This window comes from Setaria viridis, chromosome 3, assembly GCF_005286985.2.
Source record: "Setaria viridis chromosome 3, Setaria_viridis_v4.0, whole genome shotgun sequence".
Classification (NCBI taxonomy): Eukaryota; Viridiplantae; Streptophyta; class Magnoliopsida; order Poales; family Poaceae; genus Setaria; species Setaria viridis.
Window position 1 is genome coordinate 7,298,557 of NC_048265.2, and position 22,560 is coordinate 7,321,116.

Sequence of the window (22,560 nt, forward strand, 5' to 3'; positions counted from 1 at the left end):
TTTATAACAAGTAAAGTTTAGTATAGCGTACAAGCTATCATCTTTAAAAAGATAAAAAGGAATGATAACTAATCCTTTATATAACCAATACATTCGACGCTAACGGACTCAAACAATATACCGTCAAGCATATCATAAACCTTACATAAACGTCATCTTTAAGAGAAGATGCACTCCGCGCTATAGGAGAAAAATGTCACAACACCTTTTAAGATTTTGATACCTACTAATAACAACATGCCATCCAGCCCATTTACACCACCATTTTTAAAGCAATACGCGCATAAGACAGTCGCTGTCTTCAGCTATCCATCCATAAATCGAAAACGCCGCTTTCCTTCGTGCGCATCTGTCTCTCTGCCGCGCGGCCCCACCGCCCACCGAGAGAGCCCCACCTACTCTTCCCGAATCTTGATGCGCATCCGACGGCCTGGCTCCCACCCGATGCCCGCTGCCATCCCCAATTCGTTAACGGAAGAGTGGAAAGCAAACAAGCCCAGCGGAGCGGAGGCCGAACCTTCACCAAACCCCAGCCCCGACCGCCCACCTCGCCGTCGCCGGCGATCGGCTGCCGCCCCCGCCGCCGCGCTAATCCCTGCCTTATCCGTACCTCCAACCCGCGGCGCTGGGGCTCTGATGCGTCCCGCCCCATGGCATCCCACATTCCCCTTCCCTGCCACCGGCGTCCTCCCCCTCCTCCTCCTCGGCCTCTTCGCCGTCGCATCCGGGGGGACGGGCCCTAGCCCAGGGGCTTTCAATCGGGGGGAGGCGGGCAGCGCGGAGGCGTACTCGATCCTCACGTTCCACGACTACACGCCGCCCCCGCCCCCCGCGTTGCCGCCGCCGCCGGCCGCCCCGGCGGCGACCTGCGCCGGGGACCTCCGCGGCGTGGGCGACCTCGACACCCAGTGCGTGGTCCAGAAGTCGGTGAGGCTGGGCGGCGGGGTGTACATCAGCGGCAACGGCAGCCTCGTAATCCTCGGCGGCGTTGCGGTCACCTGCGAGAGGCCCGGGTGCGTCCTCTCCGCCAACCTCTCAGGCGGCATCCTCCTCGGGCACAGGGCCCGTGTTGTGGCCGGGTGGGTTTCCCTTGCGGCGGCCAACATCACGCTCGGAGACGACGCCGTCGTCAACACCACCGCCCTCGCCGGCGACCCGCCGGACCAGACCAGCGGAGTGCCCACCGGGACGTATGGGGATGGCGGTGGACACGGCGGCCGTGGCGCCAGCTGCTTCGTTAAGAAGGGGCAGGCGCAGGAGGACTCATGGGGTGGTGATACCTACGCGTGGTCTGCACTGAAGACCCCAAATAGCTACGGCAGCAAAGGGGGATCGACTACTGTCGAGAAGGACTATGGTGGTGGAGGTGGTGGTGTAGTGTGGTTGTTCGCTAAAGAAATTGTGCTGAATGGAACAGTTCTTGCTGATGGTGGAAATGGTGGCACCAAGGGTGGGGGTGGCTCTGGGGGCAGCATCTATCTGAAGGCCGCAACAATGTGAGTATGCTGCAGTTGTTTTGTGGTGCATTTCTCACTTCTTACTTCCTAGTTCCTATTGTGTGGGTTGAGTTGTTTATCAGGCATTTGAGCGAGCTGATGTAGGAAGGCTGAAATATCTTTTCGATTGGGAAAATCAAGGCGGACTATAGTAGCTTCTGTGTTTGGGCCCAATCAGGATTTAAGATAATTTGTATAAAGATGTATGATTAACATGTTGTTTTTATTGTGGTAATTTAATACAAATACATACAGGAATCCTGCTTGAGGTTTCTGGATGATTAAGATATGAAGTTTATGTTCCTCTTGCAATACTTCATCGATAAACATAAGTAGCATATGGAATATCAACCACTTGAGTTTTTTTTTTTAGTGGAACAATTAGATTACTTTTTATGCTGATAATTAATAAACTTGAGCCAGATTTGAACTCAGCATGCACACAAAACAATCAATGACAATTAGTGCTACACAATCAGTGCTGAATGAGCAGAGGACTGCTGTATTTCTTTGGCATCATGAGATAAGATAAATAGTAGCTAATGTACTCCTATCAGACCAGCTGTTTAGTGTGCTTTTATTAGTTGCACCTATGAGTAATTATGTGACAAACTTAACATGGTCATGATCATGTTGATATTAACCCTCAAAGTCTGTTAGGAAATCAGAGTTAGCGTGACATTAATGAAACAACTGATCATTACAGAACAATGAGCTACTTTGCTAACAACCTAAGGTGCTACTCCCTCTGTCCCAAATTGTAGGTCGTTTTGGCTTTTCTTGGTGCATAGTTTTTGCTATGCTCTTAGATGTAGTGTATGTCTAGATGCATAATAATATCTATGAACCTAGAAAAACCAAAACGACCTGCAATTTGAAACGGAGGGAGTAGTAAATATTTGGCGGTAACTGCAAGCCCAATATGATTGTATCAGGTTTAGTTTAGCAACAGGATTGCTTGTCAGGTTGCAATAGAAGAGTGAGAATGATGGCTGATGGAGAATTTAAAGTGGTGGTGCAATCCTTTATCAACATTTCTTCCACTTAATAAAATTGCGATTTGGCATTTGAACTCATGTCCTTCCATAGCCTGCATGTTTCAAAGTGATGACGTAGACTTCTTTTCTGGTTCTTCTTATTTAAATGAGTATGGTTCACCTGTGTATTCTTAGGAAAAAAAACTCTTTTTGGCTAAATTTGTTGGTGAAAGATTGTTCATAGTTCAAGTGCTCCCCTTCTGATACATTATCTGAACCAGGCGAGGAGGTGGCAGAATAAGTGCTTGTGGAGGCAATGGTTTGGCTGGCGGAGGTGGAGGACGTGTTTCCATCGATGTTTTCAGCAGGCATGATGATGCCCAAATCTTTGTTCATGGTAATTTACTTGGTTTTGTTTTTGCGTTAGTGACTGCACATTTTTAAACGGGCTACCTTTGTTTGAATCATTATATTGAAGTTATTGACCCATTTCTCTGCCACCGTCCTCCCTACCTTATACAATCTTACTTCCGGTCTGTTATTCTATAAGGCAGTTGATGAGGTTAAGTTCTAAGTATCAGTAATCCGGTATTGCCCATAATAGTTGGTAAACGGAGAGTACATGATCTTTTCAAGCTTCTTGATCTACTGTTTTTAAATTTGCCTTTTTCTTGATCTACTATTACTACTATTATTATGGTTACCAATACCCTTTCACTTCCTCCTTGTGGTGCCTCTTGCTGGGTTTCATCACTAGTTTATCCCAAGTTGGGACTAATTGGATTTGTTGTTGTTGTTCTTGTACAGGGGGAAAGAGTTCAGGATGCTTGGACAATGCAGGAGCAGCTGGAACTCTTTATGAAGAAGTGCCTAAGAGTATTACTGTTAGCAATGATAACTTGAGCACACAAACTGATACAGTTTTTCTAGATCCCCCATATGAGCCACTCTGGACAAATGTTCTTATAAAAAATCATGCCAAAGTTTCTCTTCCCTTACGCTGGAGTCGTATTCAGGTTGGAGGCTTACACCATTATCTTTATTGATAGTGTAGCCAATACAATTTTGCTGCAAGCATTGCACTTGACAGGTCTTGGCTTTGTTTGTCCTTGAGTCTTTCATATCCAGCAAGGGGGCTTATCTGTACTTTTCGTAACAATTTAAACCACAATAATATTCCCTCCAATCGCAAAAATTGGCATTCTGGACATGTACATGATCCCCAAAACATAACATTGACCACCATTTTCTACTAAAATTATATGTTTAGAACAAAGAAAAGAATGATCTTGTGAAAGTTCTTGAGACATTTTACAAATCTTTATATACTACCTCTGATCATATTTAGATGACGTCTTGGACAACAAAAAGCAACTAATTACAAGTCAAGTTGTCCAAAATGTCATATAATTATGGCCAGAGGTAGTACTATTTTTCATTTGACAGATGTAAATACATATTAAAATAGTGTGTAGGTTGAACCTTTGAGTGCATGCTCTCCAAAGTTTTTTTTTTGGTGGCTGAAGGGAGTACATCTGTATGAGTTAGTGTTGCATATATAACAAGTAGATAATGCACATTGTCATTGCCGGCTGGTGTGCTTGTTTTCTTTTCGAAATAAGCAAAGTATTACTGGTTGTTAGTGCGGTATAATTGGGTGAAATGTTTCTTCCCTTCTATATTATCCTTTCTTAATTGCTTTCTATTTTCAGGCTCAAGGACAGATTCTTTTAGCTGGTGCTACTCTAACTTTTGGCCTGACACATTATCCGTATTCAGAATTTGAGCTGTTGGCTGAGGAACTTCTTATGAGTGATTCCACAATCAAGGTTCTTATTTACTTTTGTTTCTCTGTTATTTGCTGCACGTGTGGCAATTAATATTCTGTATGCTGTACTAACTCCATTTTCAATCAAATTCAGGTCTTTGGCGCTTTACGAATGTCAGTAAAAATGCTCCTTATGTGGAACTCGAGAATGACTATTGATGGTGACAGAGAATCAGGAGTAGCAACTTCACTACTAGAAGGTAGCAATTTGATAGTCCTGAAGGTATGTTGGCAACTGTAAGGTGTGTTACATCCGTTTCTGTCTGCCTTTACTGTATGTGATATTTTTGTTCACATGCTTGTCAGGAATCATCTGTGATACATTCAAATGCTAATCTTGGGATTCATGGTCAAGGCGTTCTAAATTTATCTGGTCAAGGAGATACAATAGAGGCACAACGCCTTATATTATCACTGTTTTACAACATAGTGGTATGTTGAATGCTTTTAGGTTTTGTTCATTCACAATCTATCTGAAATTATTTTATTTGTATCATATTGCATGCCCATTGTGCCTTTCTTAGCACATTTCTATTGGTCTGAAGAGGTTGGATAGTTTTTCTATCTTTGACGTTATTTAAAATAAAATTTGCCCTGTTACAAAGCTTCTGTCTGGAGACTTGATCATTGGTTTCCATCTCTTTTTATGCCATTTTGCTGTTTCTCTTTTAGCCTGTGGTATTCTTTGCTCTGGTATTTCTTATCTGAGTTCAAGATGTTGAATTTAGATGGTTCAGGGTTTAAAATTCTCCCGAGAGAATCATGTTGCTTTTCATAACTGAAGCAATCAAAATTCTGTGTCTTGCTTTCTTTGGATGGTGTGTGCTCGACTGCTGGTACAGTCATAATACAGGCAATGCAGTTTTTGATATTTGTTTAACTGGTCCAGTTCAATACTTCATTGTTGCAGTTAGTAGATTGTCTGATGTCTGTTAGCCATTTGAAGAAGATTCAGTAATTGATAAGTAATTCTTTTTTAGGTTGGACCTGGAGCTGTTCTAAGGGGCCCTCTTATAAATGGAAGTATTGGCGAGATGTAATTTACCACCTTCAGATTTGGTGTTAATTGCTTTTTTTTAATTGTTTTCCTCATTGGTCAATTGTTAATAAGATTTTGTGGCAACACCAGGGCCCCAAAGCTGAACTGTGAAGATGAGAGTTGCCCTATGGAAATTTTTCATCCACCTGAGGATTGCAACTTGAACTCTTCATTGTCTTTTACTTTACAGGTGTGCTTTAATTCTCCTAATCTGTAGAGTCTCCCAAGCTGTAGCGTCTCCCAAGTTGTGATGTTTTATCTACTTATTTTAGAGTAGAATGCCTTTGCGGTATTGTCCCATGGTGTCATCCAGGTCTCTGAACTCTAAAAATATAAAATGCATATTTGGGTCTCCAAACTTGTAAGTGTGCCATGCAAGGTCCATATCCCACTAACCAAAATGAACCTTCCTATGCTCATGCTGATTTGAGTATTTGACAACTCTTGAGGCATGCCAAATAGGCAAGTTCATGTTGGTTAGGAAGATTTTGACCTTGAGTGGTTCATTTAACAAGTTTAGGGACTCAAATATGCATTTAACTTAAGGCCTACTTCTTGGCAGCTCCCGCTACTCCACATCAAATCAAGATTTTGTATGCTAATTAAATTTCTGTTTTTTAGTCTAAAGTATAAACAAATTGCTTTGCCCAAACATCCTTGACGTTCCCCCAGCTTAACCTCCATGGATTCTTGGAGCTAGAGGTACCCAGCTCCAAGAGGAGTTGGAGCTCTGCCAAACAGGACCTAAGGGTTTAGGGACCTGGATGACACCGTGGGATAAGCTTGAGGACTGCTGGTGCATTTCACTCTTCATTTGGTTTCCTAAATTTCCTCTCTTTTTTGTGAGGATATTGCCTTTTAGTTTTACTTGTAATCCATGGTGGCTTTTGGCATGCAGATATGCCGCGTTGAAGATATTGATGTTTCCGGCCTTGTGCAAGGAACTGTTATTAATTTTAACAGAGCAAGAAGTGTCACTGTGCAGACATCTGGGACCATAAGTGCAACAGGATTAGGTATCCTATCATTGTTTTGTTGGTCTGAGAACCAGAAAGTTAGGATATCATGTTCTGTTGACCACCTAGCATGAACAATGCCATAAGCCAGATAACATACTTTTGCTATAGACAAGTTTGGAAAAGTTCCATGATAAGATTTTCAGTTACTTGGTTATTGTCACTTATCATAATCTGCTTACTTATTTGAGTCTGTACTGCATTATGGGCCTTAAATTAGAGGATGCCTGTCTATTCTCTTCACACTTTGTTATACTATAATTAAATATTTACGTTACGCATTTTGAATAGCTACATTGGCTGTGCTATAGTTTTTTTTTTAAAAAAAATTAGACCCGCATATATCCAATGATTCAGTTAAGGTGCTGAATGGTCTTTACTACCAGTAGTCCCTGCAGATTATATAGGTATACTTCATGACAGGTCCTACAACTTAGTACTTTCACTCTTGCGTTAATTTTTCATTATTAAACACCGGTTTCCAAAAGGTAATTCTTTTCAATAAGTAGGTTTAATGTACTAGATTTGACTGACAATCTAACATCAATCAAGCACACAATCCTTGAACTGTTCAAGGATAACATAATTCTTAAAGTTGTATCAGACTATGCTTGTTTTGCTTGTGTTGCTTTCAGTTTACTTAATGAAATATTGATTATTTTGTTAATATTTCAAAATTTTTGTAGCAAACTATGCATGGTCCAAATTTCGCAGTTATGCACTGAAATATTCCCTCTATTGTTTTTTGTTAATGTGTTCGTTTTTGCTTGTCTTGTAATTTCAAGGAATTTTAGTGGGATTAATCGCTGAATATATTGTTATGAATAATGCTTGTATTGAATCGTAGCTCCATGGGGGCTATTTTTTAAATGTATTTTTTTGCAAGCCTCGTAGTCCTAAAGATCTTTTATGAGACTAATCACTGATTATATTGTGATAAATAGCGCTTCTATTGAACTAGAACTTCATGACTATTGCCCATTCATGACCAGTTGGGTCCACATGTCAGCAACATATTCATCAAAGTTGTCATGTGGGCGAGCTGGCCATGGATTCAGTAGGTTTGTGAAATTTGCTCTGTATAAGTATGAATAATGAACTAACCTTGTTTTGCGGCTGTCTGATCTGAGATAAGTCCAGCGGTTTCCCATTCCCAATTCCCTTTCCCTATATTCTGCCATGAAGGGGGATCGAGGGGAAAGATGATGCTCCACCAGATCCACTTTCCCTTCTTTTGTCACTGCTTGACCCACTGAGAAGGAAAAAATAGATTGACCCACTGACAGGATATCAGGAGATATTGGGGATGAGGTTGTTGGGTAACTGTTGCAGCACCCATCCCCTATATGCTGAAATGGTTACTGGGGAGTTCTCTCTAACAAGTTATTGGGGATTGGTGAAAGGGGGATGCTCTAAGCTAGCTTGATTCAATATCTACTGGCTGAGGGATATGGTTGAATAGATTATTGGAATTTGATGCATACATGTATTGTAGTTTAGAGGTTCTTTTTCTTTATTCACATAACTTTTGCCAGCTATTTTGGAATTTAAGTTCCTTCCGTTTCCAGGCTGCCAGGGTGGAATTGGACATGGGAAAATGTTAAGCAGTGGAATTAGTGGTGGGGGTGGGCATGGTGGTAAAGGCGGTGATGGCATTTACAGTGGTGATCATGCAGAGGGTGGACCTGCATATGGTCATGCTGATTTACCTTGTGAACTTGGCAGCGGCAGCGGCAATGTCAGTGCATCTTCAACGGCTGGTGGTGGTATAATAGGTATCAAATATTGTATATATATATCATTTTTGCCCTCTGTTCAGTCATTGTACCTCTTAATAGCACTGCTATTGTGCAAATTTTTAGTGATGGGTTCTCTGGAGCAATCTCTGCCAAACCTCTCCCTTTCTGGCTCAATTGAGGCAAATGGTGGTAGTTTTACTGGCTTGGCATCTCATGCTACAATTGGAGGACCTGGTGGTGGTTCTGGTGGTACAATTCTTCTTTTTGTGCGGACTTTACTCCTAAAGGAGGACTCTGTACTCTCAAGTGTCGGCGGGATTGGAAACAATGGCAGTGGTGGAGGTGGAGGGGGTCGGATTCACTTTCACTGGTCCGATATTCCCACTGGAGATGATTATGTTCCTTTTGCAACTGTTAAGGGAACAATACTTACAAGGTGTGTTTAATTCTGATGCAGTCTGTCAGCCCCCTTCTTGTTTTGAATTATGAAGGCCTGTGTGTTTGTGTGCGTTGCATCTGCATGATTGTTTAGTTTTAATAATATCTACAGCATTTTGTGCTGCTGATTTTAGAATGTTCAGGTTGGAGTAGTTCAAGAACTTTCGGCTGGTCTTTCATATGTATGACATGTTTAGTACAGTTTCAGTATTTATAGAATCGTAGGATAGTGAGACTGGGAGGGAACAAAAAGGCAGAATCATTGTTCACTTTTAAGTTGATTTTTCAGTCCTTTGGTTTTTCACCTCCAGTATAAATCTATCATTTTGCTTTCTCTTGTTATTGCCTTTTTCATCCATTCCACATCTTAGTATTTGCCTTCTTTTCATTTTTGTTTTGAACACCTGGGCTCCATAAATTTTGGAGTATGTGCTTTCATCGACTCCAGTTAGCATGTGAGAGGTAAATCTTGCATGTTCGAGAAAAAATCAACTGTGGTTGAGAGGCCACCTGCCCTGGCTTGAACTGCGATGCTTGTAGGTCATGTGAGTACCTCCCTGAGACCTTGTTTGGTTTGAAGGGGATTGGGAGGGATTAAATCCCCTACAAGTCAAAATCCCCCTCAATCCCCTTGGGAAGGGGATTAACCGAACAAGGCCCGAAGGGTTTGGTTCCCCCTGCTCTTAAGATAAAGCCAGGGAGTGTCTTCTCCCAGTCCCAGTGATCTCTTTTGAATCTGTGCTTTTTTTTTATTGTACTTTATTGTTAAATGATGATGCCTTAAGGGCCTTCAATCTTTTTTTCCTTGTATCGCTAAACTGCTGAGCTGACCATTTGTTTCTGCTATAGAGGAGGAGTCAGTGAAGGCCATGGTTTTCCTGGTGAGAATGGAACAGTCACAGGAAAGGATTGCCCAAAAGGTCTTTATGGAACATTTTGCAAGGTAACTTGTGAGACATCAGATGTGCTGCCTTACCTCCTTTGAGCCAAATCATATAATGTGTTACATTCAGAAGATTGGTTCCCTGTTTTAGTTTCTTGTGTATCAGGGACACAATCCAATGTAGGGCAAGCTTTTGTGCTTTGCTATTTTTTAATATAACTTGGAGAATGGCCATAGCTTTGTGGTGAGATAGCTCAGTAGGTTAGTGTCATTGAGACTGCTGTTATTATTACTACTAATACCTCTTTTTGCTTTTTCTGTCCCTTTTCTGTGACTCTTGTTGGGTTTCATCTCTAGCCAAAATGGTCGTGTTAACTAAAAGGCCGTGTTGTAGTTTACTATCCATATTTGTACAATCATGTCATGAATATACACTTATCAACCTGGCAGAAACCCTCGATTATACCTCTAGTTTTTAGTTTATCTGGCTTGTGCTACTTCTACTTACACTGTCGCAATGCTTTCCGTGGCAAAATGCAGGAATGTCCTTCAGGAACATACAAGAATATTACTGGATCATCTAAGTCCTTGTGCTCACCATGCCCTCCAAATGAGCTACCTCGCCGTGCTGTATACATAAGCGTCCGAGGTAGTTCATGCTATGTTTTCTGCCTGTTTGAGAAACATTAATCTAAACTGCAGATCGAGCTCAAGTCTTATAAGTAGCAGACCAGAACTATATCCTTTTGATTTCTGACATACATATATCTGTGGAGTCTGTTTTTCTAAATTTTCTGTAGTGTCACAGGGATTTTTTTTCATGCACTTCTTGTCTTGTAGGCGTGTCTGTAAAGAAACCTTCGAATGGTGTCCTCCGCTTTTCTTAAATCATGTTAGATAATATGAAATGGTGTTAGGCTGGGCCTCACTTGTGTATATTTTTTGTTCTTGTGTGTGGTTATTTCTGGTTATTTTGATTCCACTTCGAATTTTGCTGTTTCAGAACCTTTTCATCAACTATGAAAGATTTCTGTCAGTTTGCCTGAGTGTTCTAAACTTAGCAATATGTTTTTGACAGGAGGTGTTGCTGAAACCCCATGCCCATACAAATGTGTGTCTGATAGATATCGCATGCCTCACTGTTTTACTGCTCTTGAAGAGCTGATATATACGTTTGGTGGACCTTGGTTGTTTGGCCTGCTTCTTTCTGGCCTTCTTGTCTTATTAGCTCTTGTTTTGAGTATTGCTCGGATGAAGTTTGTTGGTACCGATGAGTTGCCTGGGCCAGCACCGACTCAGCACAGTTCCCAAATTGATCACTCTTTTCCCTTCCTTGAATCACTGAACGAGGTTGTGAAATTCTTTCTGTCCGACTGATTCAATACCTTATTAAGCTGTGGTGCGATCATTTTCAGTGTCACTGAATTTCTGCTAATGGGGCAGGTATTGGAAACAAACAGGGCAGAAGAATCTCACTGTCATGTGCACAGGATGTATTTCATGGGCCCAAACACCTTCAGTGAGCCTTGGCATCTCCCACACACCCCACCAGAGCAAATTTCAGAGATTGTGTATGTGTGCCCATCCTCTTTTCAAGTTCTACCCGTTTGTTGTTTGTTTTCAATTCTTTACTTATTTCTTTCTTGTATCCAAGTTTTACCTGATCCCTGAATGTCCTCTTTGACTCTTTTTTCAGGTATGAGGATGCATTTAACAAATTTGTTGATGAGATAAATGCTCTTGCAGCCTATCAATGGTGGGAGGGTTCAGTTTATAGTATTCTCTGTATACTTTCATATCCCCTGGCATGGTCCTGGCAACAGTGGCGCAGGAGAAAGAAATTACAGAAACTACGTGAATTTGTTCGATCCGAATATGATCATTCATGCTTACGGTCCTGCCGTTCACGTGCACTTTATGAAGGGCTGAAGGTATATATTGTTTTCTGCTTTATTTGCAGATCTTTTCCAATATTTCAATTTCATGGTTGCATTATGCCTGGAAAAAATTGCAACTTTGTGTGGTTGTGCATTACCTGCAACTTAATTAGTATCAAAAAGCATAGGTTGCATTCTTACTCTTGCCGATTGTCATACGGGTGCCTGTCTCATCATGGATAGATAATTTCTGATTTTCAAATTTGTAGGTAGCTGCTACTCCAGATTTAATGCTGGGTTATTTAGATTTCTTCCTTGGTGGTGATGAGAAAAGGACTGATCTTCCCCCTCGACTTCATCAAAGGTTTCCAATGTCCCTCATCTTTGGAGGTGATAGAAGTTATATGGCTCCATTTTCACTTCATAGTGACAGAGTGGTTACAAGTCTTATAAGTCAGGTTGATTCTGAAACATTTCAGATTGTACTAAATTGCTGGATTAAACCAATTATTCTCTTAACTTATTGATCTCTTTTATAGGCTGTACCATCGTCAATATGGCATCGTCTTGTAGCTGGATTGAATGCCCAGTTGCGTTTGGTTCGTCGTGGAAATCTAAACACAACATTTCTTCCTGTGCTCAAATGGCTTGAAACTCACGCAAATCCTGCATTGAACACGTACCATGTGCGTGTTGACCTTGCATGGTTCCAAACTACAGCATTAGGTTACTGTCAGTTTGGTCTTGTTCTTCATGCTGTGGGGGGACCGGTGGCTGCTGAACTTCAAGGTGACTCTGTAATTATAACCGAGCAGCATTCAGTGTGAGTCATTTCTTACCTGCCTGAGCAATTGTATTCTTTCCCTCTGATCGACATCTGTCCCTAATCACTTCCCCTATATCGTACAGAAACCAGAATACATATGCTGATTCTCAGTTGAGCCACTCAAGGATCAACGATGCTCTTTTGTGTAAAAGGATAACTGGCACCGTTCTCAATGTTGAAAACTTAAAGATGCTCAAAGACAGGAGAGATTTGTTTTACCCTCTCTCTCTTATCTTGCACAATACAAAACCAGTTGGACATCAGGTGACACTGCCATTTTCACAGATATAGTAACTTAGCTATAGTGTGCATATGACGAGACTTGCTGCATCTTGCACTCACCATGGTTCTTTTGCTTTGAACTGCAGGACCTCGTTGGCCTAGTCATCTCAATATTGCTTCTTGCAGATTTCAGCTTAGTCTTGCTTACTTTCCTCCAACTATATTCATATTCCATGGTCGATGTTTTGTTAGTCTTGTTCATTCTTCCTCTTGGGATACTGGCACCGTTTCCCGCTGGGATAAATGCTCTTTTTAGTCATGGACCGCGGCGGTCAGCTGGCCTTGCTCGTGTGTATGCCTTATGGAATATTACATCACTGGTCAATGTTGTAAGTATTCATCCATCCTTGCCTGCATCTGGATTTTTCTTTTACAAGCTCATCAAGTTGTTTAGGTTCAGAATCATGGCAGTTATGTAGTATCATTGCTATCGGCTATAACATTTATTGGGATTACATATTGCCATTAAGAATTCAAGCAGGCACCATCTGACCATGATGTACTTTTTATATAAACAGAAGATAGAGAATGAGCACACAGAACATTATTCCTACCCCCAGTTTATCATGTAAAACTCAGCAGTAGACAGTAGTGCCCTTTTTTCCCAGTGGTTTGTCCGGAGAGAAAAGATGCCGAGAGAACATGTGATCCAGTTGGGTTTTTTTTTTGAACTTTTGATGATTTCCCCCATTTGAATAATATTTGCTATTATTATGCATGTGTATGTTGTACATTTTTCATGTCGAGGGTGCCTACTGACTTTCTTCAGAGTAGCTAGTTAAGTACAGTACCATGTTTAACCTACAAGTGCACGTTGCTCGCAGGCTGTGGCTTTTGTATGTGGTTTTCTGCATTATAAGTCATCAAACAAGAAACATTCAAGCATGCAGCCATGGAATTTGGGCGGGTAAGCATCTTTTTCCTTCCTGCTAAGAGGTGGCAACTGAACGCCATTCATACCTCAACCTTTGACCTAAGAACCTTAACCTCGAAACTCTTGGCAGGGATGAAACCAGCTGGTGGCTATTCCCAACAGGACTTGTGCTATGCAAATGCATTCAAGCAAGGCTTGTTGATTGGCATGTATCAATCTTAGAGATCCAGGACCGCGCAGTTTATAGCAATGACCCAACAATATTTTGGCAGTGACAGCATTTTGGATCACAGGAGTGCTCATGATGGGAGCTTTACACAACTCAAGTTTTTTGGGAGTTGATGAAAAGAAGACTAGGAAGAGTCCGTTCTTTGTCGGCCAGTCAGGGGAAGCATGTACAAAGTAGAATGCTTACAGATGCCTGCCTATAGACTTATAGTGCATCGTTGACCTTTTGTCCAGTTACTCACCCATCTTTATTTTCCTTGTACATAGGAAAAGGGTTTAGTTGATCCATTCATTGTAGGATTTAGGATTTAGATACCATAGAATTATAATTTTACCTAAGCTAATTTCAATAGATAGTGGGAAATATCTTTCTTTTTTTGGTTGAAAGCGTTCTCGTGGTATTTTACATTTGATGTTTTGCTGCAAAAGGGGTGACCATCAAATATGACGGTTCCTCCCTCGCCCCCCCCCCCCCCCCCCCCTAATTAGATTGATTAAAGCAAAATGTTAAAATGCTGATGTTTATTGAAGCCTCTGCCATATGTTGCTGTGGCTATCCCTCTTCAACGGAAAATTCAGTGTGCTGCTAAGAGCCCATGATGTAGTACCAGAAGTGGGAATATTTTCAGTTGGTAACGGGCGTAACAGGTATCGTTGGGTCAAAATTTAATGTTTAGTCATTTCTGTGAATTCTGGCCATTGTTTTTTTAAATCATTTGAACACTTCGTGCAGTAAACCGGAGGTAAAAGTTAAAATATATACTGGTATCCTCGGCAAATCTACCATTGCTATGGTGATGGATGGTGGAGATGCATATTCTCATATGCCGTAGTTAAGGTTGAGCGAGAACGGGGATGCCGTAGTTAAGGATGAGAGAAGGAAGATGCCGTAGAGAAATGGAGAAGAGAGGCGTGTTGTCCAAAACAATGTGTTCTGTGCTATTCTTTTAAATTTGTAATTAGAAATGCAAATTATGCTGGACTAGCACCAAACTTGTTGGGTTTATGGCCAACCTCGGTGGTTATTTTCACGTGTCCCGGCTATCCCCACGTCTCATCCTTGAACCCCTTAGGCTGTTTTCGACCTTTCGAGGGCAGCACACGGTTTTATGGTCGAACATGTGTCCCATGGCTATTTTCACGTCTTTCGACTGTATTCACGTCTCCATCCTCAAACCCTCCCAGGTTATTTTCATTCTCATGAGAGGTGTAGCACATGATTTCTTGGCCGAACACGTGTCTGATGGGCATTTTCACGTGTTTCAGCTATCGCCCACATCTCCATCCCTAGACCTCCGCTGGTTTTCAGCCTCCTATGGGCTATAGCACACGATTTCATAGCCGAACATATATTCGGTGGCCATTTTGATGTGTTCGGCTCATTCCCACATTTCTATCCCCGAAGCCCATTCTAGTCGTTTCCCTTGGTTGCTTGACGAACAGGTGTTCTGTCCACTCTTCACGTGTTTCGACCATCTTCCATGTTTCCGTACCCTTCCGTACCATTTCCCCGCCTCTCGTGGGCTATAGCATAAGCTTTCTTTGAATGCAAGCTGGTTTGAGCATTTGGTTACTGAAGCACATATTTGACGGAGTTTGACAGGTATATAGATTCAGTAGTGTTTTGGTAGAATCTCAGTTTGAGGGGTCAAACATATATACTTATTTTGGCTTAAACTTGGGCAAATCATAGGGAACTCGTTGATCTACATTTACCAATTCTGAGAGCATTTTGGATCTATGCTTTGATCGATGGATATAACAGTCTCCTCTGCAATAGTTGAAAAAGTTAGCACATGTTACATCTTGCTTTAGCGTTATCGCTATTACTATTGTACCAAGGGTGTGGTTACCTCTTTGGTATCATTGTTCTTGCGATGTACATCCATATTGCCCGATGGTTTTTACTTCTGATTGAAGGGGGGGTTGACTCTGCATATGTTAATCTTCACATGGTACCCACGCAGGCAGTTCAAAACTTCCAAGTTCCAACCGCTCAAAAATTATAGCTGTCGATGTGTCAATTATTTTGTCAGACACGTAGAGCATGTTTGTTTCTTTAGCACCTCCTAAAATTCCTGTCACATCGAATATTTAGATACTAATTAGGAGTATTAAATATAGGCTAATTACAAAATCAATTGCACAGATGGAGATTAATTTGCGAGACGAATCTATTAAGCCTAATTAGTCCATGATTTGACAATGTGATGTTACAGTAAACATGTGCTAATGATAGATTAATTAGGCTTTATAGATTCGTCTCGTGAATTAGTCTCCATTTATATAATTAGTTTTATAATTAGCTCATATTTAATCCTCCTAATTAGCCTCCAAATATTCGATGTGACGAATTTTAGTCACGACTAAAACGCATCAGGTCCCTTTCCCCATGTGAACACGAGGATCAACCAGCAACGGCCAGTCCAGCAGTCCGCTCGAACAAAACAGCACACGCGTCCTCGCTCGTAGCCGCTGCGTGCTTGGCGTGGTCTGACCGGCGGGATCTCGAGAGATGCGTCGATCTCCCAACCGCCAATCAGCCCAGTTGCCACCACCCTTCACGTTCGTCTCCTCGTCGCCATATGAATCCCACCGTCCACTCGCGTGCGAAATTAAACGCGAAGTGGACGGCGACGGCGAGGTCTGGCCACTGAGGCCGTGGAAGGTTAGGTTGGAAGGGGGGAATTTCGCTGTGCAGTTGCCCGGTAACAACTGTGTGTTGGATCAGCAAGAAAGGGACGGGAGAAGGCGAAAAGGAGAGGCCAAGAACCCCGAATAAAGAAAGGCGAAAGGTGGCCGGCACTGTGGCGCAAGCGGACGATGTGTGGTCTCTCCTGTTGCTCTCGCTGAAGAAGGAGACGGGCCAAGAAGCTTGCAGATTCCGGCGTCGCTTGGAGTTTGTCCTGGCCTGCGTTTTAGTTTGAGGGGCAAGAACAGGCCAAAGCGCAGACGGAACAACCTGAAAAAGTGAGGAGAGGGAGCCCCCAATTTTGTCCTGCTTGCTGCTTCTGCTTATTCTCCTACTCTTCCTCCTCTCTCTCCCTTGACCTTCTTTTGTTGGTTGCGAGCTGAATTCGGAGCGTGCCAGCCTAATTTTAGCCGAACCGGAGATTGCCACGGGACGGATTCTTCAGGGGTAGCTTCGGTTGGTTGCTAGGCTGGGCGCTTCCCCCCAGTCTGTTCGATTCGACGCCATGGAGGTCTAGCCGGCCACTTGCAGGTGCCGGAGCTCGCGTTTCCTGACGCGCGCTTTCTGGCGTTCTGCAAGAATCTCATCCCTCCAAGAGCAGATTCTTCACCCACAACCTTGTTGTTGGAGTTGGAGCCCAATTTTTTTTTTTTTTTTTGAATTTGGCACGGCTCCGCCCCTCGCGGCGCAAAAGGATGCTCCTTTCGTGACCGGCAAGGTTGGATTCTCATCACCTTCGTGGCTGTCGATTGGGTTCTGATGTTCTTGGCGAGGTAGGCGGCGTCAGATGCCCAAGCCTGGAGGTTGCAGCAGCAGCAGCAGCGGCCGCGGAGGGAGTGGTGGTGGTGCTGGGCCGAGCGGCGGGGACGCCAAGGACTTGCCGCAGCTTTTGCTCAGGGTGGGCGTCGCCGTCACGCTCTCCGTCGCTGGGCTGCTCTTCTCGCGGCGCCAGCGGCCGCCCCGGCAGCTCCTGCTGCCACCCCCTCCTCCTCCCTCAGGTACCAGCCATGAGCAGATTTGTAGCGCCTGTGAAGATGGCGCATCGATTGTCAATTGTGCTTTTGTGCTGTGGTACATGAAATTTGGTGATGATGTGCATGTGTGTTTGTGATTGTAGAGTCGGATGATGCCCCAAGCATGAAGGCCAGAACAGGGCTCAAGGAGCTGAGGATCCTCAAAAATGTAAGGATTTGGATTTTGAATAATTGAATTTCATGGTTTACTTGTAATTCATAGTTCTGAAGATTCAACCACCCTTTAAAATTTGTCCATGTTCGTGCGTAGTATTTGTGGCTTTTGATGAAAACTTTTATTTTTTTTAATGCTTAAATTTTTTTGGTTCTAAATACTGGTGTTTTGATCTTCTCTTAAGTGATTAAACTCATTTTACACTGCTAGGTGATGTTAATATCGCCTAAAACATTATCCTAACAGATGACCCTTTCATTGCACACTTCTTTCAAATGGTATCTTGTGAAACAAGGTTAAGTTTTCGATTTTGCAGTACAAGTACAACACGCATGAATGTAGTTTGTCTTCGATAAAACACGACTTGACTTCTGATTGACCATTCATGTTTTATTTTGCATATTATTCCTATTGAATTGAACGAGTGTGTTGACATGTTGACCTTTTTTTCTGTTTGTCAAGGAGGACACCAGGGCAAAAATCATCAGTGGAAACTCTGTTCACACAACCACTACAACCACAACGACCACCACCACAGCCTTAGTGCCATTGGCCCCCAAATGCAGAAGCATTGCCGATGATGAAGGATACCTCCTTCCAGAGTTCAATGAAATGGTTCTCAAAGAATTTTGCCGAGACATAGACAGTATCCCAACCACACCTGCAGCAAGAGTAAGGGAAGATGTATCTAATGACCATGAAATCCACAAGCTTAGAGATTTGGTGAGATCCCTGCAAGAAAGGGAGAAGACCCTGGAGCTACAGCTTCTGGAGTATTACGGTTTACAGGAGCAAGATGCCGCAGTGAGGGAGCTTGAGAATCAGCTGAAGATTAACAATGTTGAATCCAAGCTGTACTCGTTGAAGGTCGAATCTTTACAGTCTGAAAACCAGGAGCTGCAAGCACAGTTGTCAGAGAACTCAAAGATAATCTCTGAGCTTGAGGCGACAAGAGCGAAGTGCAAGTTGCTAAAGAAGAAGTTGGCATTGGATGCAGAACAGTCAAAGGAGAAAGTGACTTCCCTTCAGAAAACAGTCGATTCATTGCAGCACAAAGAGACTGATGAGGTGAACAATCATATTGAGGTTGAGAATAAATTGAAGAGGCTAGAGGAGCTGGAAAAGGAGGCAACAGAGCTTAGAGCTACGAATTCAAGGCTGCAGCAGGAGAATGCACATCTTATTAGGCGACTGGAGCTTACACGCCTACCCCCTGTACCCAAGCCTAAAAATAGCATAGAGGTGATTCTTTACTGTTCTTGGACTTGTAGCTGGCACTTACTAAATCAATTTTAATCCTTGGAGTGGTCATTCCTAAGGACGACATGGTGTTCTCAATATTTCTTTTGCAAATGAGACGAAGTCACATAATTCTACCACAAAATAATTTTTTATGTTAGTTTAAAGTTCATTGTGTTCTTGATATTTTGTTGTTCCCTCATGAATTCAATAACCTATAATGTCTTCAGGTAAAAGCATTGGAGGAGGCTGATCGGTTGAAGCAAGAAAACGAGAAGTTGGCTAAAGAGATTGAACAACTGCAGAGTGACAGGTTTGCAGATGTTGAAGAATTGGTATATCTGAAATGGATAAATGCCTGCCTACGGTATGAGCTGAGAAACAAGGATGCTCCATCAGGGAAGACTGTTGCACGGGATCTTAACAAGACCCTGAGCCCTAAGTCTGAACTGAAGGCCAAGCAGCTGATAATGGAATATGCCAACGCTGGTGCGGAGGACAGTCACTTGAGCCATGTTGAATTTGGTTCAGAATGCTCTTCTTCACGGGCATCGTCAGGTGAACCGGATGATGTATCAATTGATGTCGCTGCGATGACAAAGCATAAAAACCCGAAGAAGAAAAAGTTCTTCTCTAAGCTTCGAAAACTGGTGCTTGGAAAAGGAAAGGAGAACCATGAAGTTTCTACTCTGGAAAGGAGAGTATCTATTTCAAGCTGTTCATTCGATGACTTAACTGGAAGGGATTCACATGATAGCTATTCTTCATTCATGGCAGAACCAAATGTACCTGATAGTCAACGACATGGCGATCATGGCTTCAGTACGCATTCTTCTTTGCACAGTGTGAAATCTTGTCCTGTTGGAACAGAAACTGGAAATGAGAGAAGTGATCATTCTGATGTGAAGAGTATATCTTCTAGAGAGGAAAGGGTAAATTCGTTTGGTCACAGTGCTCGCCTTGATAGCGGCAAGGCCATACCTGTGGATGCGGAGATCCATAAATTTGCCGATGCACTGAGCACATCAAGGTCAGGTTCCATGTCATCAAGAAGGTCGTCGTCCTTCCGACACTGATACACGAATAGATTAGGAGTCATCTGCGGCTGACCCATCTGCCTGGATGTATATTTGTACCAGTGCTTGATTGGGAAGTTATAGGAGACGTTACTGGAATGAAGTTCTCAAGGCTTTATTCTTTGTGAAATGTACAATCACGTATAGAGTGTAGTTTACTAACCTTAAATACCAACCCTTGCCATTTGGGTTGGTAATGTGTATCATAAAATGCCACAGTTCAATGGCAAACATACAATACTTCTTTTATGTATCTTGTGTCATTGTGTGCATGATGTTCAATTGCACTCAATCCGCAGTTAAAACTTTGTTAGAGAATGTTCCGGCTTCTGCATCCTATCATACACAAGCGACATGGCTGGCTGTTACTACTGCGTCACAGTTTCTCCTTTTTACCATCACAGTATCACTGTTATGTTGCGTCAGCAAGGCGTCATCAACTTGGTGGCGAACCGGGGATTACTTCACCTAAATCTGGGGTTTCAGATATTGGGAATTGTTATCAGCAGCACGAGTTCATGAAGCAGAACAGATGAGTGAGACAGTCTATCATTTGACAAAACCCAAATATATTGACCATTACATTTCATTTTGGAGTACAGAAGCATTGTGAGACTCCATAGTCAACCAGGGAGCATGCAAATTGTATATAATAACAACATCAGACGGTATAGAAACCACAGATACATCACCGACGAGCAACAAAAGGGGCAAATTTTCAGGAGCATACTACTCTTCCAAAGGAACAGAGATAGTCCACAGCACTATTTCCCTCGGAACTGCATTCCATGCTATTCTTTTTACTTGCATGAGTTCACCGCGCGTTCTCGAGGACCGACTTGCCTCAGCAACTGGATCATCAGCAGGCAGTAAATATGTAAGAACAGATGTTCATCCATGTAAGAAACGCTGCAATTAAGGTGAGCAGCAACAGGACCTTTGGTCTTTACAGGTTAGAGTGTTGCGTTTACCTGAAAATATGTCTCCATCTTCTGCTTCAGAGTGGCATGCTCCCTCTTCATCTTCTGGAGCGACCTGCGGCATCTGAGACATGGAATGGTGAAACAGGTGAGCACACTGGAAAAGAATGAGATGCAGATATAGAGGAAGAGTCGTGAAGTGTACCCTTCGAGATTCCTGCCATCGCAGTGTGCTTTAAACATGGAGCACGCATTTTTCATCCTCAGAGCACCGATGCTGTGCCAGAAAAGAGGCTACCTTTAGTGAACTTGAACGATATATCTTAATAATCATATTTTGCATCAGTGAGCTGAGCACTCCAAAAGCTAGACCATAATGGATAATGAGAAGATTCTGAATTGCCGAGCTATGAAAAACAATTGTTTGCAATATGTTTCTAGGCATATTCACCGCCTCTATACCTTGATCCACTGCCTTTGAACTGGTGCACCAAAGAATCCAACCGGTAGAAATCCTGAGGGTACTTCTCACTGTATCACAAGAAATTGAAAAGTGAATGCACTAAACAGGATTGTTTCTACTGCTAATCTTGTCTTAGAAGTCATGTGTGTGCAGTATACCAGAAAATCCCAATTGTCTGTAGATGAATCAGTCATATACTACTTACAGTGCTTGTTCTATGTTTGTCAACAACCTTGATGAATCTTTGAAAAACAAAGCCACTACTTCCTCAACAAAATTGGGGCTTGAATCATCCTGCAGATCTTCCAGATGATTAAACTGTTCATCCAGGTAACCCTGCAGGAAATTACGGGTTAGATTAAAAAGCAAAATAAAGAAGAATTAACTCTCTGGTAAAAAGCAACTTGCTCTTGAGAGTGGCCTCTTCTAATTGTTTGAAATATTATGAAGGATCAAAAAATCCTTGATGAAATAATGGATATAGGGTATGTTTGGACATGGAGACAAGCACATTTTTGGTGACAAGTATGGCGGCTCGTTGGACATAAAAGAAAGACGCATGGGATCAAAATGTATAAGAAAAAAACTATATCTCATGGGTTTCCTGTTTTTTCATTTGCTCCAAATCATGTGTTATATGATAATGAAAAATGAAAGATAAAATTAGCAGCTTGTATGCTATTTGAGAACATTTTTAGAATCAACCGTTTGGATTGTGCTTGTCCCTAAGGGTTACAAATCTTCACTCTAAAATACACAACGAAAGATTGCCTTTTGGACAGTCCACATAAAGACCAACCAACTGAGTTCCAGCAAGTGGTTTTAGGCTTCAACCTAGCTAGGCATAAAGGGGACTCTGATGTTTGCCTACCAGAAACTAATGTATGATCAAAATGATCCTAAATTATGATGACTCTGTAAAGTATGAAAACCCACCTTTCTGTATATTCTCAAAGGAATATGAAAATAGGAAAATAAAGTGGCACGCTATTCTGTATGGTCGGCGACTTCCTTCCATTTATCTACTAAATTCCATTATCACAAATTCACAATGTGTGAACATGATGTAGCAGAATATGTTGTGTAACTTTTAGATAGGAAGATTGGAGCTACTTGAATTATTTCAAATCATCTAACAAAATGAGCTGTGGTTCGTTACAAAACTAAATTTGAAATATAATGAGTGAATAATCTGCCTGACAAAATGAGTTATGTTGATTATCCTATGAAACCTATAAGAGCTCCAGACATGAAAAAAAATATGTTAATAGGTGTGACACTGTTAGTCATTACGATCCCAGGTTCCCAGTGAACTGAGACAAAACCTGATCGAAGAGGCTTTTCTTCATGGAGATGATCTGGCGCCGCAAATTTGAGTAGTCCATATTTGGCTACCTCAGTGCAGGCAGGTATAGAGAACTGAGATTGGCACACTGAGACACAAAACGAACGAGGGTGTGTATATATAGAGGGAAACAG

At 42.2% G+C, this 22,560-nt stretch overlaps 3 protein-coding genes across 3 annotated transcripts; 2 read left to right on the plus strand and 1 right to left on the minus strand.

The window, feature by feature from the left end:
- Positions 1-481: 481 nt before the first annotated feature.
- Positions 482-13,882, plus strand: LOC117848765 (uncharacterized). Its single transcript, XM_034730301.2, has 22 exons — positions 482-1,496; positions 2,755-2,870; positions 3,281-3,489; positions 4,186-4,302; positions 4,396-4,524; positions 4,608-4,733; positions 5,282-5,337; positions 5,431-5,530; positions 6,239-6,356; positions 7,925-8,131; positions 8,219-8,531; positions 9,383-9,476; positions 9,957-10,065; positions 10,495-10,766; positions 10,860-10,987; positions 11,113-11,347; positions 11,563-11,751; positions 11,833-12,116; positions 12,203-12,383; positions 12,488-12,730; positions 13,226-13,308; positions 13,406-13,882. The coding sequence occupies exons 1-22, from the start codon at positions 637-639 to the stop codon at positions 13,548-13,550; spliced, it is 4,314 nt and encodes a 1,437-aa protein (XP_034586192.1). The 5' UTR covers positions 482-636; the 3' UTR covers positions 13,551-13,882.
- A 2,154-nt stretch (positions 13,883-16,036) lies between these two features.
- LOC117849744 (protein CHUP1, chloroplastic) lies at positions 16,037-19,947 on the plus strand. Its single transcript, XM_034731409.2, has 4 exons — positions 16,037-17,193; positions 17,313-17,377; positions 17,846-18,625; positions 18,853-19,947. The coding sequence occupies exons 1-4, from the start codon at positions 16,983-16,985 to the stop codon at positions 19,696-19,698; spliced, it is 1,902 nt and encodes a 633-aa protein (XP_034587300.1). The 5' UTR covers positions 16,037-16,982; the 3' UTR covers positions 19,699-19,947.
- Positions 19,948-20,250: 303 nt separating this feature from the next.
- Positions 20,251-22,560, minus strand: LOC117849745 (pseudo histidine-containing phosphotransfer protein 2). The gene is made up of 6 exons (XM_034731410.2): positions 22,407-22,560; positions 21,287-21,417; positions 21,081-21,149; positions 20,824-20,895; positions 20,670-20,742; positions 20,251-20,549 (listed from the first exon to the last, which is right to left on the minus strand). Exons 1-6 carry the CDS (start codon positions 22,464-22,466, stop codon positions 20,499-20,501), a joined length of 456 nt encoding a protein of 151 aa, XP_034587301.1. The 5' UTR covers positions 22,467-22,560; the 3' UTR covers positions 20,251-20,498.